The 20,010-nt window shown below is 36.1% G+C and overlaps 1 protein-coding gene across 1 annotated transcript in view; it reads left to right on the top strand.

Annotated features, from left to right (window-relative positions):
* Positions 1-19,716, top strand: part of LOC127869844 (sodium/potassium/calcium exchanger 1-like) — a 31,320-nt gene extending 11,604 nt beyond the window's left edge. Inside the window, exons 3-5 of the mRNA XM_052412503.1 lie at positions 3,160-3,414; positions 11,286-11,540; positions 19,415-19,716. Of these exons, the coding sequence (XP_052268463.1) occupies positions 3,160-3,414; positions 11,286-11,540; positions 19,415-19,716 (812 nt within the window). The remainder of the gene's footprint in view (positions 1-3,159; positions 3,415-11,285; positions 11,541-19,414) is intronic.
* Positions 19,717-20,010: the final 294 nt, after the last annotated feature.

The following is a 20,010-nucleotide window of genomic DNA, read 5'->3' as shown; positions in this document are numbered from 1 at the left end:
CTCATTGAATTCTCATAATATTTATCTTTGATTTTACTAGTCTAATGATACGGAATGGAAAAATACTCAGTTTCAATTGCATATTATAAGAAATCACTGAACATGTTGGCTGTTATCAGAAATATAGACGAAAGAACCTATAAATATACCAAAATATTACAAATTGCAGACAGACAATATGTCAAAATTTAGCCTTACACATCAATACTGTAATAGGCAACATAATATGGCTTCATTTAAAAACAAACAGGGATAAAGTCATAGACAATATAAAAAGGCGATATTGGTTACAGACACTTCAATTTAAAAGTGTGGTTTACCAATTCAATATAAACTTACCAGAGTTGTTCCCAGACGTTTGCTTTTGTCGTCTTCCCATGTTTTAGAGATGTACCATGGTAAAGAACAGACAAAGTAATTAGGCAGCTTCCTATAGGAAAGGAAATTCAGGTTACATTGCCTTGTAGTAAATTACTCAAACAGATAGTGCTGCAAGAATGATGCTATATTCAATCGAGAGAGTTATTGCATCACTTTTTTGCTCTTGGCTGCAGCGGTAAATAGATGATGCAACATTACATCACATAAGATGGAACTTTCAATGGAGAAAAACAATGTTTTAATGACAAGTAGAGCAAAACTTTTATCTTTATTTTTATGCTCCCCCCAAAAACTTTTTTGGGGGAGCATATAGTCGCCGCTTCGACTGTCCGTCCGTCCGCGTGTCCGTCCGTCCGTCCGTGCACAATTTTTGTCCGGGCTATTTCTCAGCAACTAATGACCGGAATTCAATTAAACTTTATGGGAAGCTTCACTACCAAGAGGAGATGTGCATATTATCAGCCGGTTCTGGGCGGATGATTTTTCACAGAGTTATGGCCCTTTGAAAATTTCCATTAACTGTACATAAAGTGCAATTCTTGTCCGGGCTTTTTCTCAGCAACAATGACCGGAATTCAATTAGACTTTATGGGAAGCTTAACTACTAAGAGGAGATGTGCATATTATCAGCGGGTCCTGGTCGGATGATTTTTTACAGAGTTATGGCCCTTTTAAAATTTCCATTAACTGTACATATAGTGCAATTCTTGTCCGGGCTATTTCTCAGCAACTAATGACCGGAATTCAATGAAACTTTATGGGAAGCTTCACTACCAAGAGGAGATGTGCATATTATCAGCCGGTTCTGGTCGGATGATTTTTCACAGAGTTATGGCCCTTTGATATTTTCCCTTGTACATATAGTGCAATTCTTGTCCGAGCTATTTCTCAGCAACTTATTACGGGAATTCAATGAAACTTTATGGAAAGCTTCACTACCAACAGGAGATTTGCATATTATCAGCCGGTTATGGTCGAATGATTTTTCACAGAGTTATGGCCCTTTGAAATTTTCCATTGTACATATAGTGCAATTCTTGTCCGAGCTATTTCTCAGCAACTTATCACGGGAATTCAATGAAACTTCATGGGAAGCTTCACTACCAACAGGAGATGTGCATATTATCAGCCGGTTATGGTCGGATGATTTTTCACAGAGTTACGGCCCTTTGAAATTTTCTATAAACTGTACATATAGTGCAATTCTTGTCCGGGCTATTTCTCCCCAACTACTGACTGGACTTCAATGAAGCTTTATGGAAAGCTTAACTACCTTGAGGAGATGCGCATGTTATTAGTGGGTTCTGGTTAGATGATTTATTTAGAGAGTTATGGCCCTTTGAAATTTTTAAGTTGCTAAACCATTCATCGTATTATTTTGTCCAAAGTTATGCCCCTCAAGACGTTTCCTTTTATCTGAATATATAGTGCAATATTGTGACAAAAAAACCTTTGGGGAGCATCACCCGTCTCCGACGGTTTCTAGTTATACCTGTTTTTGTAGTGTCTGTAACTTTTGTTTAGTAAGTTGCTGTTTTTTAATGGTACAATACAGCACCACCAATTTTGGCAAACTTGATCATCACATGGATACACATGAGCCTTTGTAGGATTTATACTTTTCCATAATGAAACAACACAATTATTGTCATATAATATGTAAAGGTTACAGACACTACAACATTTAGAACTGGAAAGTTTGTCAAAGAACAAGCTCTCATTCGAATATCTTGGCTAGCCATGAGATTTAAATGGTTTTACTACTTATAATAATATAAAGTCGCGTTCTAGATGTAAATAACAGTTAACATGAATGTTATTTTGTACAAAATATTGGCATATAACAACAGATTAGTGTTTGAATTTCAGTGTTGAAACAAAACTGATCGGTATTGGAACGTAGTATCAATAATCATCGGGTAATGACAATATAATAAAAATAAGTCATCAATTAAGCAAAATTTTTATAACACTTTATTGAAGTTATTAAAGATGTCAATATTAATATAGACACATATAAAAATATGTCATAACTTTTTTTATATACAAAAATCATGTTGAATGTTTTACTGATACATGATTACTGATATTTTGTTTTTATTTGATAACTAGATTATTAATATAGAATATTGTTGTTGAAGATTGTTTGCGCCTTCGCATAATGGGAATCTAGACAATCCAAACTAACTTGTATACTGAAAAACTAACCAATGAAATGAGTAAAACGGGACACATGCGATATAAAGTGAGTTTACGGCCATGTCTGACGGTGGGTGATTTAATCTTTTTTGGCTTTAGTCAAGCATTAACCACAAGATTTGGTTCTAAACTTTATAAGCACCAGATATAAATTAAAATTGTCTGCGTATTTCATGATTCAAATTTCATTTGGCTTTGATTAGCCCAAATCATAACTGAAATTGTTCATGTTTTATTGTGTACATATACCGTTAAATTACTTTTTTTATTATATATTAACAATCTTTAAACGTATTTCAATTTATAAATGTAAATTAATATGTTCATGTAACAAATACCGCAAATGTACGGGATGTTGTAACGGCTACACAAGGGATAACATATAACGCAGGATCAAAAAGGGGTTTGAATTCGCAGACAGCGTATTGACCCCTTTGCCAAATCAAAGCAGATACTTAATAAATATGGCTATTTTTATATTATAAATCTTCATTATAATAAACATTGATTTTTAATAGCAAAAAGAAATTTTACTTAGCCTTCACTTTTAATGAATGTTTTACTTTGCTTGTAATCCAGACCCACACGATAATGAGACCGACCAAGATCAGGAGACGGGTGGTGAAGCGGACCCGGTAGGAAATGAGGCCGAACAAGATCAGGAGACGGGTGGTGAAGCGGACCCCGTAGAAAATGAGGCTGAACAAGATCAGGGGACGGATGGTGAAGCGGACCCGGTAGGAAATGAGGCCGAACAAGATCAGGGAACGGATGGTGAAGCGGACCCGGTAGGAAATGAGGCCGAACAAGATCAGGGGAGGGATGTGGAACAAGGTGAATATACAATAGGCGTATTCAATTGTGCTTTATCCTCAGTTTGATACCTTTATTTTTATGAATATAATCGAAATATGTATTTGACGCCTAACGCAATTGCAAATTAAGAAAACAACATTTAAAGGGACCTTTTCACGTTTGGGTTAATTGACAAAATTGAAAAAAGTTGTTTCAGATTCGCAAATTTTCGTTTTAGTTATGATATTTGTGAGGAAACAGTAATACTGAACATTTACCATGCTCTAAAATAGCTTTTATATGCATCTTTTGATGATTTAAAAACCCGAAAATCATTAAGCGTTGCATCGCGAAACGAATTAATAATTTGGAGAGTTCTGTTGTTGTCGTTATATTTTGCGAAACTACGAGGATTTCTTATATAAAGTATAAAATACGTCTGGCATTGTATCCTGAAGGATGGCCGAGTGGTCTAAGTGGCAGACTTTTTACTCCAGGACTCCAGGGGTCAGTGATTCGAGCCCTGCTGAGGGTTACCTTTTATTTCTTTTTTAATTTTATTCTTCATTTTTTACTGGAGCTTTTTCTGTCCAATGTCTACATTTATCAATATAAACATTAATAACAAACTTTAAAACATGCCGAAATCTGTGAAAAGGCCCCTTTAACACAAACTGTCTTTTGTTTTAGTGATTAGTAACTTTGCTTGATCAACGTTGTGAAAGTAAAATGGTAAATTATGATGCATTACACTAAGTGTTATGACATGGACAGGTTGTTTAAACCCGACTAAGTCATTCCAAGAGAATCAACATACACTAAAATATACATCTTTTTTGTCTTCTATGAAACGATTCTGTTTTGAAAACGAGTAATATTCATTTGGTACAAGCATGTTAGAATCTGTATGAACGCACATACATTAAGAAAAGTATTCATAAGGTGCAATCAAAAATACTTTAAACTTTACAGCATGTAATTTTCTTGTACCTTGCAGTGTTTACACATCAGTTTCTTCTCTATTTCTCACAACATCATAAACAAGGATGAACTCCCTTCTCGAAACTATTTTAGCTTTATTATCTGTATTTTCCATTTTCAGTTTCTCTGTACAGAAATGTTATACATCTTCTGCACAACCTTTCTGTTGCTGATTACAGCTTTGTAGCAAGCATTCTTGGCTGTCGCACCGAGACCATCGCAAACACTCTTTTCATGTGATGTTTCGAAATAATTTCGTCAGCATGACTTATGTCAGCAAAGGATTTCTTCCCCTTATACTGGGCAACACAGCCACCTTTCCACCCATGGATCTCCTCTACTTTCACACCTTTCTTCTTCAGAATTTCTATAGCTTTGTTCTCAAAAGTGATAGCTAAGTCTGCACCATGTTTGGTTTCCTCACTGATGCCAATAATGACATTTATGATAAATCTTGAATGTTTTTTCTCCCTGTTTTCTGTATAGTAACACATGATTGGATGTATTGTAACTTGGTTCCTGTCGAAGAATCCAGATTGTACTTCACTTTGAAACACACACACATAGTTCTCACTTAAGTCCATTACCATAGCAATAGAACCCTAACCAATTCTATCAACACGAATTCCCATATGTTGCTATTGCAATTTGGCCTTGAAAACGTTCTCTGAATACTCTTGCATGTCAGTTTCTAATCATGTAATTAATGTTTTTATGTCTGTTTCTTTAGGCACACAGGAGACGCAACGCTTTACTTTATCATCTTTTGCCATTTCTATTCTATCCCATTGATGCCATGATATCTGCCTGTCACTATACTTTTCAACAAATGGTTTTTAGTAGTCTTGCACATTTTCTTCTTTCTGTTTCAACACTTTATAGCTTCTCATGTTTCGCCTTATTTTCTCTCTGTTTTTTTTTCTCCAGGCTTGTACCTTAAGCCTCGTCTTCTACCCTCTAGCTTTAATCTTCTGTTCATCTTCTTCTGGCTTATCTTTGCTTACTAAAACAAACGACTCCATTCTCATTTTAGCTCCACTGGCCAAAGGCCAGCGGGGCTTATGTCATGGTCCTGTGTCCGTCGTGCGTGCGTCCGTGCGTTAACTTTTCCTTTAAACATATTCTCCTAAACTACTGGTCCAATTCTGATGAAATTTCTCAGGAATGTTCCTGGGGTGAACCTCTTTCAAATTTGTTCAAATTATGCACCTGGGGTAAAATTTGACCCTGCCCCGGGGGTCACAAAATTGAAAATTTGCTTATAGAAGGCCTATTTGGTGAAAACTTTCAAAAATCTACTCGTCCATAACCACTTTGGCATAGGGCAATCACATTTGGTATGTAGAGACATCTAATAGTCCTCTACCAAATTTGCTCAAATTATGCCCCTGGGGTCAAATGGACCCTGCCCCGGGGTAACCAAATTGAACATATGCTAATATAGGGTCTATTTTGTGAAAACTTTACAAATTATCTCGTCTATAACCATTGGGCCTTGGGCTACCAAATTTGGTATGTAGTGGCATCTTATAGTCCTCTACCAAGTTTGTTCAAACTATGTCCCTGGGGTCAAGTTTGACCCTTCCCCGAGGGTCGCAAAATTGAACATATGCTTATATAAGGCCTTTTTTGTGAAAACTTTAAAAATCTACTTTTCCATAACAGTATGCCATAGGGCTACCAAATTTGGTATGTAGTGACATGTAATAGTTCTCTTCTTAGTTTGTTCAAATTATGCCCCTGGGATCAAATTTGAAACTGCCCCGGGGGTCACAAATTTGAATATATGATTATAAAGTGCTTATTTTGTGAAAACTTTAAAAATCTACTTGTCCATATCCACTGGGACTAGGGCTACCAAATTTGGTATGTAGTGACATCTTATAGTCCTCTACCAAGTTTGTTCAAATTATGCCCCTGGGGTCAAGTTTGACTCTGCCCCGAGGGTCACAAAATTGAACATATGCTTATATAAGGCCTATTTTGTGAACACTTTAAAAATCTACTTGTCCATAACTGTATGGCATAGGGCTACCAAATTTGGTATGTAGTGACATGTAACAGTTCTCTACCAAGTTTGTTCAAATTATGCCCCTGGGATCAAATTTGACCCTGTCCCGTAGGTTACAAAATGGAACATATGCTTATATTAGGCCTATTTTGTGAAAACTTTAAAAATCTACTTGTCCATTACCGTCGGGCCTAGGGCTATCAAATTTGGTATGTAGTGACATCTAATAGTCCTCTACCAAATTTGTTCAAACTTTATCCCTGGGGTAAAATTTGACCCTGCCCCGGGGGGTCACAAAATTGAACATGTGCTTATATAAGGCCTATTTTGTGAAAACTTCAAAAATCATTTTGTCCATAACCATCCGGCCTAGGGCTATCAAATTTGGTATATAGTGACATCTAATAGTCCTCTACCAAATCTGTCCAAATTTTATCCCTAGGGTCAAACCCTGCCCCGGGGGTCACAAAATTGAACATATGCTTATATAATGCCTATTTTGTGAAAACTTTAAAAAATGTCTTGTCCATAACCATTAGGCCTAGGGCTACACAATTTGGTATGTAGTGACATTGTATAGTCCTCTACTTAGTTTGTTCAAATTATGCCCCAGGGGTCAAATTTGACCCTGCCATGGGGCCACAAAATCAATTATATGCTTACATAGTGCCTATTTTGTGAAAACTTAAAAAATCCTTGTCCTTAACCATAAGGCATAGGGCTTCCAAATTTGGTATGTAGTGACATTTAATAGTTGTCTACCAAAATTGCTCAAATTATGCCCCTTGGGTCAAATTTGTCCCTGCCCGGGGGTCACAAAACTGAACACACGCTTATATAGGGCCTATTTTGTGAAAACTTTAAAAATTCTAGTTCATAACCATTGGGCCTAGGGCTACCAAATTTGGTATGTAGTGCCATCTAATAAACCTCTACCAAATTTGTTCAAATAATGCCTCTGGGGTCAACTTTAACCCTGCCCCGGGGGGTCACAAAATTGAATAAACGCTTATAAAGCGCCTATTTTGTGAAATCTTTAAAAAAAATCGTCTTGTCAAAAACCATTCGGACTATGGCTACCAAATTTAATATGCAGTAACATCTTATAGTCCTCTACCAAGTTTGTTAAAATTATGCCCTTTGGGTCAAATTTGACCCTGACCCGCGGGTCACAAAATTTAACATTATATACGCTTATATCTTGCTTATTTTGTGAAAACTTTTAAGATATTCTTGTCCTTAACTCTAGGACCTAGGGCTACCACATTTTGTGTGTAGTAAGATATAGTAGTCCTCTACAAAGTTTGCTCAAATTATGTCCCTGGGGTTTAATTTGACCCAGCCCAGGGGGTCACAAAAGTGTACATGTGCTTAAATAGGGCCTATATTTAAGCATTTGCACATGCCGAGAATATTTGTTTCAGCCTTTTTTTCAGCAGTGGAGCGATACAGGGCCATCATGACCCTCTTGTTGTTCCTCTATGTATACGGATGAAATTTAGACTTAACAAAACATACTTGTAATGAGTACGCAATATGCTTTCATACATAAGCAAACAGGAATAACCTGTAGATTCTTAAAGAAAAGTATCCGATTGAAAAAGAAATAGCATAAAACCTAATGATCATTCAATGATCTAGCATTTACAATGATTGCACATTTTCGTTAATAATGTTAACAATAGTCGGGTGAATTCACATGTCTATTAGTGTCTTCACCATTTGACACTATCAGCAATGTATCCAATACTTAGTCTGAGCTCATTGAATTCTCATAATATTTATCTTTGATTTTACTAGTCTAATGATACGGAATGGAAAAATACTCAGTTTCAATTGCATATTATAAGAAATCACTGAACATGTTGGCTGTTATCAGAAATATAGACGAAAGAACCTATAAATATACCAAAATATTACAAATTGCAGACAGACAATATGTCAAAATTTAGCCTTACACATCAATACTGTAATAGGCAACATAATATGGCTTCATTTAAAAACAAACAGGGATAAAGTCATAGACAATATAAAAAGGCGATATTGGTTACAGACACTTCAATTTAAAAGTGTGGTTTACCAATTCAATATAAACTTACCAGAGTTGTTCCCAGACGTTTGCTTTTGTCGTCTTCCCATGTTTTAGAGATGTACCATGGTAAAGAACAGACAAAGTAATTAGGCAGCTTCCTATAGGAAAGGAAATTCAGGTTACATTGCCTTGTAGTAAATTACTCAAACAGATAGTGCTGCAAGAATGATGCTATATTCAATCGAGAGAGTTATTGCATCACTTTTTTGCTCTTGGCTGCAGCGGTAAATAGATGATGCAACATTACATCACATAAGATGGAACTTTCAATGGAGAAAAACAATGTTTTAATGACAAGTAGAGCAAAACTTTTATCTTTATTTTTATGCTCCCCCCAAAAACTTTTTTGGGGGAGCATATAGTCGCCGCTTCGACTGTCCGTCCGTCCGCGTGTCCGTCCGTCCGTCCGTGCACAATTTTTGTCCGGGCTATTTCTCAGCAACTAATGACCGGAATTCAATTAAACTTTATGGGAAGCTTCACTACCAAGAGGAGATGTGCATATTATCAGCCGGTTCTGGGCGGATGATTTTTCACAGAGTTATGGCCCTTTGAAAATTTCCATTAACTGTACATAAAGTGCAATTCTTGTCCGGGCTTTTTCTCAGCAACAATGACCGGAATTCAATTAGACTTTATGGGAAGCTTAACTACTAAGAGGAGATGTGCATATTATCAGCGGGTCCTGGTCGGATGATTTTTTACAGAGTTATGGCCCTTTTAAAATTTCCATTAACTGTACATATAGTGCAATTCTTGTCCGGGCTATTTCTCAGCAACTAATGACCGGAATTCAATGAAACTTTATGGGAAGCTTCACTACCAAGAGGAGATGTGCATATTATCAGCCGGTTCTGGTCGGATGATTTTTCACAGAGTTATGGCCCTTTGATATTTTCCCTTGTACATATAGTGCAATTCTTGTCCGAGCTATTTCTCAGCAACTTATTACGGGAATTCAATGAAACTTTATGGAAAGCTTCACTACCAACAGGAGATTTGCATATTATCAGCCGGTTATGGTCGAATGATTTTTCACAGAGTTATGGCCCTTTGAAATTTTCCATTGTACATATAGTGCAATTCTTGTCCGAGCTATTTCTCAGCAACTTATCACGGGAATTCAATGAAACTTCATGGGAAGCTTCACTACCAACAGGAGATGTGCATATTATCAGCCGGTTATGGTCGGATGATTTTTCACAGAGTTACGGCCCTTTGAAATTTTCTATAAACTGTACATATAGTGCAATTCTTGTCCGGGCTATTTCTCCCCAACTACTGACTGGACTTCAATGAAGCTTTATGGAAAGCTTAACTACCTTGAGGAGATGCGCATGTTATTAGTGGGTTCTGGTTAGATGATTTATTTAGAGAGTTATGGCCCTTTGAAATTTTTAAGTTGCTAAACCATTCATCGTATTATTTTGTCCAAAGTTATGCCCCTCAAGACGTTTCCTTTTATCTGAATATATAGTGCAATATTGTGACAAAAAACCTTTGGGGAGCATCACCCGTCTCCGACGGTTTCTAGTTATACCTGTTTTTGTAGTGTCTGTAACTTTTGTTTAGTAAGTTGCTGTTTTTTAATGGTACAATACAGCACCACCAATTTTGGCAAACTTGATCATCACATGGATACACATGAGCCTTTGTAGGATTTATACTTTTCCATAATGAAACAACACAATTATTGTCATATAATATGTAAAGGTTACAGACACTACAACATTTAGAACTGGAAAGTTTGTCAAAGAACAAGCTCTCATTCGAATATCTTGGCTAGCCATGAGATTTAAATGGTTTTACTACTTATAATAATATAAAGTCGCGTTCTAGATGTAAATAACAGTTAACATGAATGTTATTTTGTACAAAATATTGGCATATAACAACAGATTAGTGTTTGAATTTCAGTGTTGAAACAAAACTGATCGGTATTGGAACGTAGTATCAATAATCATCGGGTAATGACAATATAATAAAAATAAGTCATCAATTAAGCAAAATTTTTATAACACTTTATTGAAGTTATTAAAGATGTCAATATTAATATAGACACATATAAAAATATGTCATAACTTTTTTTATATACAAAAATCATGTTGAATGTTTTACTGATACATGATTACTGATATTTTGTTTTTATTTGATAACTAGATTATTAATATAGAATATTGTTGTTGAAGATTGTTTGCGCCTTCGCATAATGGGAATCTAGACAATCCAAACTAACTTGTATACTGAAAAACTAACCAATGAAATGAGTAAAACGGGACACATGCGATATAAAGTGAGTTTACGGCCATGTCTGACGGTGGGTGATTTAATCTTTTTTGGCTTTAGTCAAGCATTAACCACAAGATTTGGTTCTAAACTTTATAAGCACCAGATATAAATTAAAATTGTCTGCGTATTTCATGATTCAAATTTCATTTGGCTTTGATTAGCCCAAATCATAACTGAAATTGTTCATGTTTTATTGTGTACATATACCGTTAAATTACTTTTTTTATTATATATTAACAATCTTTAAACGTATTTCAATTTATAAATGTAAATTAATATGTTCATGTAACAAATACCGCAAATGTACGGGATGTTGTAACGGCTACACAAGGGATAACATATAACGCAGGATCAAAAAGGGGTTTGAATTCGCAGACAGCGTATTGACCCCTTTGCCAAATCAAAGCAGATACTTAATAAATATGGCTATTTTTATATTATAAATCTTCATTATAATAAACATTGATTTTTAATAGCAAAAAGAAATTTTACTTAGCCTTCACTTTTAATGAATGTTTTACTTTGCTTGTAATCCAGACCCACACGATAATGAGACCGACCAAGATCAGGAGACGGGTGGTGAAGCGGACCCGGTAGGAAATGAGGCCGAACAAGATCAGGAGACGGGTGGTGAAGCGGACCCCGTAGAAAATGAGGCTGAACAAGATCAGGGGACGGATGGTGAAGCGGACCCGGTAGGAAATGAGGCCGAACAAGATCAGGGAACGGATGGTGAAGCGGACCCGGTAGGAAATGAGGCCGAACAAGATCAGGGGAGGGATGTGGAACAAGGTGAATATACAATAGGCGTATTCAATTGTGCTTTATCCTCAGTTTGATACCTTTATTTTTATGAATATAATCGAAATATGTATTTGACGCCTAACGCAATTGCAAATTAAGAAAACAACATTTAAAGGGACCTTTTCACGTTTGGGTTAATTGACAAAATTGAAAAAAGTTGTTTCAGATTCGCAAATTTTCGTTTTAGTTATGATATTTGTGAGGAAACAGTAATACTGAACATTTACCATGCTCTAAAATAGCTTTTATATGCATCTTTTGATGATTTAAAAACCCGAAAATCATTAAGCGTTGCATCGCGAAACGAATTAATAATTTGGAGAGTTCTGTTGTTGTCGTTATATTTTGCGAAACTACGAGGATTTCTTATATAAAGTATAAAATACGTCTGGCATTGTATCCTGAAGGATGGCCGAGTGGTCTAAGTGGCAGACTTTTTACTCCAGGACTCCAGGGGTCAGTGATTCGAGCCCTGCTGAGGGTTACCTTTTATTTCTTTTTTAATTTTATTCTTCATTTTTTACTGGAGCTTTTTCTGTCCAATGTCTACATTTATCAATATAAACATTAATAACAAACTTTAAAACATGCCGAAATCTGTGAAAAGGCCCCTTTAACACAAACTGTCTTTTGTTTTAGTGATTAGTAACTTTGCTTGATCAACGTTGTGAAAGTAAAATGGTAAATTATGATGCATTACACTAAGTGTTATGACATGGACAGGTTGTTTAAACCCGACTAAGTCATTCCAAGAGAATCAACATACACTAAAATATACATCTTTTTTGTCTTCTATGAAACGATTCTGTTTTGAAAACGAGTAATATTCATTTGGTACAAGCATGTTAGAATCTGTATGAACGCACATACATTAAGAAAAGTATTCATAAGGTGCAATCAAAAATACTTTAAACTTTACAGCATGTAATTTTCTTGTACCTTGCAGTGTTTACACATCAGTTTCTTCTCTATTTCTCACAACATCATAAACAAGGATGAACTCCCTTCTCGAAACTATTTTAGCTTTATTATCTGTATTTTCCATTTTCAGTTTCTCTGTACAGAAATGTTATACATCTTCTGCACAACCTTTCTGTTGCTGATTACAGCTTTGTAGCAAGCATTCTTGGCTGTCGCACCGAGACCATCGCAAACACTCTTTTCATGTGATGTTTCGAAATAATTTCGTCAGCATGACTTATGTCAGCAAAGGATTTCTTCCCCTTATACTGGGCAACACAGCCACCTTTCCACCCATGGATCTCCTCTACTTTCACACCTTTCTTCTTCAGAATTTCTATAGCTTTGTTCTCAAAAGTGATAGCTAAGTCTGCACCATGTTTGGTTTCCTCACTGATGCCAATAATGACATTTATGATAAATCTTGAATGTTTTTTCTCCCTGTTTTCTGTATAGTAACACATGATTGGATGTATTGTAACTTGGTTCCTGTCGAAGAATCCAGATTGTACTTCACTTTGAAACACACACACATAGTTCTCACTTAAGTCCATTACCATAGCAATAGAACCCTAACCAATTCTATCAACACGAATTCCCATATGTTGCTATTGCAATTTGGCCTTGAAAACGTTCTCTGAATACTCTTGCATGTCAGTTTCTAATCATGTAATTAATGTTTTTATGTCTGTTTCTTTAGGCACACAGGAGACGCAACGCTTTACTTTATCATCTTTTGCCATTTCTATTCTATCCCATTGATGCCATGATATCTGCCTGTCACTATACTTTTCAACAAATGGTTTTTAGTAGTCTTGCACATTTTCTTCTTTCTGTTTCAACACTTTATAGCTTCTCATGTTTCGCCTTATTTTCTCTCTGTTTTTTTTTCTCCAGGCTTGTACCTTAAGCCTCGTCTTCTACCCTCTAGCTTTAATCTTCTGTTCATCTTCTTCTGGCTTATCTTTGCTTACTAAAACAAACGACTCCATTCTCATTTTAGCTCCACTGGCCAAAGGCCAGCGGGGCTTATGTCATGGTCCTGTGTCCGTCGTGCGTGCGTCCGTGCGTTAACTTTTCCTTTAAACATATTCTCCTAAACTACTGGTCCAATTCTGATGAAATTTCTCAGGAATGTTCCTGGGGTGAACCTCTTTCAAATTTGTTCAAATTATGCACCTGGGGTAAAATTTGACCCTGCCCCGGGGGTCACAAAATTGAAAATTTGCTTATAGAAGGCCTATTTGGTGAAAACTTTCAAAAATCTACTCGTCCATAACCACTTTGGCATAGGGCAATCACATTTGGTATGTAGAGACATCTAATAGTCCTCTACCAAATTTGCTCAAATTATGCCCCTGGGGTCAAATGGACCCTGCCCCGGGGTAACCAAATTGAACATATGCTAATATAGGGTCTATTTTGTGAAAACTTTACAAATTATCTCGTCTATAACCATTGGGCCTTGGGCTACCAAATTTGGTATGTAGTGGCATCTTATAGTCCTCTACCAAGTTTGTTCAAACTATGTCCCTGGGGTCAAGTTTGACCCTTCCCCGAGGGTCGCAAAATTGAACATATGCTTATATAAGGCCTTTTTTGTGAAAACTTTAAAAATCTACTTTTCCATAACAGTATGCCATAGGGCTACCAAATTTGGTATGTAGTGACATGTAATAGTTCTCTTCTTAGTTTGTTCAAATTATGCCCCTGGGATCAAATTTGAAACTGCCCCGGGGGTCACAAATTTGAATATATGATTATAAAGTGCTTATTTTGTGAAAACTTTAAAAATCTACTTGTCCATATCCACTGGGACTAGGGCTACCAAATTTGGTATGTAGTGACATCTTATAGTCCTCTACCAAGTTTGTTCAAATTATGCCCCTGGGGTCAAGTTTGACTCTGCCCCGAGGGTCACAAAATTGAACATATGCTTATATAAGGCCTATTTTGTGAACACTTTAAAAATCTACTTGTCCATAACTGTATGGCATAGGGCTACCAAATTTGGTATGTAGTGACATGTAACAGTTCTCTACCAAGTTTGTTCAAATTATGCCCCTGGGATCAAATTTGACCCTGTCCCGTAGGTTACAAAATGGAACATATGCTTATATTAGGCCTATTTTGTGAAAACTTTAAAAATCTACTTGTCCATTACCGTCGGGCCTAGGGCTATCAAATTTGGTATGTAGTGACATCTAATAGTCCTCTACCAAATTTGTTCAAACTTTATCCCTGGGGTAAAATTTGACCCTGCCCCGGGGGGTCACTAAAATTGAACATGTGCTTATATAAGGCCTATTTTGTGAAAACTTCAAAAATCATTTTGTCCATAACCATCCGGCCTAGGGCTATCAAATTTGGTATATAGTGACATCTAATAGTCCTCTACCAAATCTGTCCAAATTTTATCCCTAGGGTCAAACCCTGCCCCGGGGGTCACAAAATTGAACATATGCTTATATAATGCCTATTTTGTGAAAACTTTAAAAAATGTCTTGTCCATAACCATTAGGCCTAGGGCTACACAATTTGGTATGTAGTGACATTGTATAGTCCTCTACTTAGTTTGTTCAAATTATGCCCCAGGGGTCAAATTTGACCCTGCCATGGGGCCACAAAATCAATTATATGCTTACATAGTGCCTATTTTGTGAAAACTTAAAAAATCCTTGTCCTTAACCATAAGGCATAGGGCTTCCAAATTTGGTATGTAGTGACATTTAATAGTTGTCTACCAAAATTGCTCAAATTATGCCCCTTGGGTCAAATTTGTCCCTGCCCGGGGGTCACAAAACTGAACACACGCTTATATAGGGCCTATTTTGTGAAAACTTTAAAAATTCTAGTTCATAACCATTGGGCCTAGGGCTACCAAATTTGGTATGTAGTGCCATCTAATAAACCTCTACCAAATTTGTTCAAATAATGCCTCTGGGGTCAACTTTAACCCTGCCCCGGGGGGGTCACAAAATTGAATAAACGCTTATAAAGCGCCTATTTTGTGAAATCTTTAAAAAAAATCGTCTTGTCAAAAACCATTCGGACTATGGCTACCAAATTTAATATGCAGTAACATCTTATAGTCCTCTACCAAGTTTGTTAAAATTATGCCCTTTGGGTCAAATTTGACCCTGACCCGCGGGTCACAAAATTTAACATTATATACGCTTATATCTTGCTTATTTTGTGAAAACTTTTAAGATATTCTTGTCCTTAACTCTAGGACCTAGGGCTACCACATTTTGTGTGTAGTAAGATATAGTAGTCCTCTACAAAGTTTGCTCAAATTATGTCCCTGGGGTTTAATTTGACCCAGCCCAGGGGGTCACAAAAGTGTACATGTGCTTAAATAGGGCCTATATTTAAGCATTTGCACATGCCGAGAATATTTGTTTCAGCCTTTTTTTCAGCAGTGGAGCGATACAGGGCCATCATGACCCTCTTGTTGTTCCTCTATGTATACGGATGAAATTTAGACTTAACAAAACATACTTGTAATGAGTACGCAATATGCTTTCATACATAAGCAAACAGGAATAACCTGTAGATTCTTAAAGAAAAGTATCCGATTGAAAAAGAAATAGCATAAAACCTAATGATCATTCAATGATCTAGCATTTACAATGATTGCACATTTTCGTTAATAATGTTAACAATAGTCGGGTGAATTCACATGTCTATTAGTGTCTTCACCATTTGACACTATCAGCAATGTATCCAATACTTAGTCTGAGCTCATTGAATTCTCATAATATTTATCTTTGATTTTACTAGTCTAATGATACGGAATGGAAAAATACTCAGTTTCAATTGCATATTATAAGAAATCACTGAACATGTTGGCTGTTATCAGAAATATAGACGAAAGAACCTATAAATATACCAAAATATTACAAATTGCAGACAGACAATATGTCAAAATTTAGCCTTACACATCAATACTGTAATAGGCAACATAATATGGCTTCATTTAAAAACAAACAGGGATAAAGTCATAGACAATATAAAAAGGCGATATTGGTTACAGACACTTCAATTTAAAAGTGTGGTTTACCAATTCAATATAAACTTACCAGAGTTGTTCCCAGACGTTTGCTTTTGTCGTCTTCCCATGTTTTAGAGATGTACCATGGTAAAGAACAGACAAAGTAATTAGGCAGCTTCCTATAGGAAAGGAAATTCAGGTTACATTGCCTTGTAGTAAATTACTCAAACAGATAGTGCTGCAAGAATGATGCTATATTCAATCGAGAGAGTTATTGCATCACTTTTTTGCTCTTGGCTGCAGCGGTAAATAGATGATGCAACATTACATCACATAAGATGGAACTTTCAATGGAGAAAAACAATGTTTTAATGACAAGTAGAGCAAAACTTTTATCTTTATTTTTATGCTCCCCCCAAAAACTTTTTTGGGGGAGCATATAGTCGCCGCTTCGACTGTCCGTCCGTCCGCGTGTCCGTCCGTCCGTCCGTGCACAATTTTTGTCCGGGCTATTTCTCAGCAACTAATGACCGGAATTCAATTAAACTGTATGGGAAGCTTCACTACCAAGAGGAGATGTGCATATTATCAGCCGGTTCTGGGCGGATGATTTTTCACAGAGTTATGGCCCTTTGAAAATTTCCATTAACTGTACATAAAGTGCAATTCTTGTCCGGGCTTTTTCTCAGCAACAATGACCGGAATTCAATTAGACTTTATGGGAAGCTTAACTACTAAGAGGAGATGTGCATATTATCAGCGGGTCCTGGTCGGATGATTTTTTACAGAGTTATGGCCCTTTTAAAATTTCCATTAACTGTACATATAGTGCAATTCTTGTCCGGGCTATTTCTCAGCAACTAATGACCGGAATTCAATGAAACTTTATGGGAAGCTTCACTACCAAGAGGAGATGTGCATATTATCAGCCGGTTCTGGTCGGATGATTTTTCACAGAGTTATGGCCCTTTGATATTTTCCCTTGTACATATAGTGCAATTCTTGTCCGAGCTATTTCTCAGCAACTTATTACGGGAATTCAATGAAACTTTATGGAAAGCTTCACTACCAACAGGAGATTTGCATATTATCAGCCGGTTATGGTCGAATGATTTTTCACAGAGTTATGGCCCTTTGAAATTTTCCATTGTACATATAGTGCAATTCTTGTCCGAGCTATTTCTCAGCAACTTATCACGGGAATTCAATGAAACTTCATGGGAAGCTTCACTACCAACAGGAGATGTGCATATTATCAGCCGGTTATGGTCGGATGATTTTTCACAGAGTTACGGCCCTTTGAAATTTTCTATAAACTGTACATATAGTGCAATTCTTGTCCGGGCTATTTCTCCCCAACTACTGACTGGACTTCAATGAAGCTTTATGGAAAGCTTAACTACCTTGAGGAGATGCGCATGTTATTAGTGGGTTCTGGTTAGATGATTTATTTAGAGAGTTATGGCCCTTTGAAATTTTTAAGTTGCTAAACCATTCATCGTATTATTTTGTCCAAAGTTATGCCCCTCAAGACGTTTCCTTTTATCTGAATATATAGTGCAATATTGTGACAAAAAAACCTTTGGGGAGCATCACCCGTCTCCGACGGTTTCTAGTTATACCTGTTTTTGTAGTGTCTGTAACTTTTGTTTAGTAAGTTGCTGTTTTTTAATGGTACAATACAGCACCACCAATTTTGGCAAACTTGATCATCACATGGATACACATGAGCCTTTGTAGGATTTATACTTTTCCATAATGAAACAACACAATTATTGTCATATAATATGTAAAGGTTACAGACACTACAACATTTAGAACTGGAAAGTTTGTCAAAGAACAAGCTCTCATTCGAATATCTTGGCTAGCCATGAGATTTAAATGGTTTTACTACTTATAATAATATAAAGTCGCGTTCTAGATGTAAATAACAGTTAACATGAATGTTATTTTGTACAAAATATTGGCATATAACAACAGATTAGTGTTTGAATTTCAGTGTTGAAACAAAACTGATCGGTATTGGAACGTAGTATCAATAATCATCGGGTAATGACAATATAATAAAAATAAGTCATCAATTAAGCAAAATTTTTATAACACTTTATTGAAGTTATTAAAGATGTCAATATTAATATAGACACATATAAAAATATGTCATAACTTTTTTTATATACAAAAATCATGTTGAATGTTTTACTGATACATGATTACTGATATTTTGTTTTTATTTGATAACTAGATTATTAATATAGAATATTGTTGTTGAAGATTGTTTGCGCCTTCGCATAATGGGAATCTAGACAATCCAAACTAACTTGTATACTGAAAAACTAACCAATGAAATGAGTAAAACGGGACACATGCGATATAAAGTGAGTTTACGGCCATGTCTGACGGTGGGTGATTTAATCTTTTTTGGCTTTAGTCAAGCATTAACCACAAGATTTGGTTCTAAACTTTATAAGCACCAGATATAAATTAAAATTGTCTGCGTATTTCATGATTCAAATTTCATTTGGCTTTGATTAGCCCAAATCATAACTGAAATTGTTCATGTTTTATTGTGTACATATACCGTTAAATTACTTTTTTTATTATATATTAACAATCTTTAAACGTATTTCAATTTATAAATGTAAATTAATATGTTCATGTAACAAATACCGCAAATGTACGGGATGTTGTAACGGCTACACAAGGGATAACATATAACGCAGGATCAAAAAGGGGTTTGAATTCGCAGACAGCGTATTGACCCCTTTGCCAAATCAAAGCAGATACTTAATAAATATGGCTATTTTTATATTATAAATCTTCATTATAATAAACATTGATTTTTAATAGCCAAAAGAAATTTTACTTAGCCTTCACTTTTAATGAATGTTTTACTTTGCTTGTAATCCAGACCCACACGATAATGAGACCGACCAAGATCAGGAGACGGGTGGTGAAGCGGACCCGGTAGGAAATGAGGCCGAACAAGATCAGGAGACGGGTGGTGAAGCGGACCCCGTAGAAAATGAGGCTGAACAAGATCAGGGGACGGATGGTGAAGCGGACCCGGTAGGAAATGAGGCCGAACAAGATCAGGGAACGGATGGTGAAGCGGACCCGGTAGGAAATGAGGCCGAACAAGATCAGGGGAGGGATGTGGAACAAGGTGAATATACAATAGGCGTATTCAATTGTGCTTTATCCTCAGTTTGATACCTTTATTTTTATGAATATAATCGAAATATGTATTTGACGCCTAACGCAATTGCAAATTAAGAAAACAACATTTAAAGGGACCTTTTCACGTTTGGGTTAATTGACAAAATTGAAAAAAGTTGTTTCAGATTCGCAAATTTTCGTTTTAGTTATGATATTTGTGAGGAAACAGTAATACTGAACATTTACCATGCTCTAAAATAGCTTTTATATGCATCTTTTGATGATTTAAAAACCCGAAAATCATTAAGCGTTGCATCGCGAAACGAATTAATAATTTGGAGAGTTCTG

The sequence above is a fragment of the Dreissena polymorpha genome, chromosome 2, assembly GCF_020536995.1.
Source record: "Dreissena polymorpha isolate Duluth1 chromosome 2, UMN_Dpol_1.0, whole genome shotgun sequence".
In the NCBI taxonomy this organism is placed as follows: Eukaryota; Metazoa; Mollusca; class Bivalvia; order Myida; family Dreissenidae; genus Dreissena; species Dreissena polymorpha.
The sequence above is the reverse complement of the archived record's forward strand: the minus strand, read 5'-3'. Positions and strand labels throughout refer to the sequence as shown.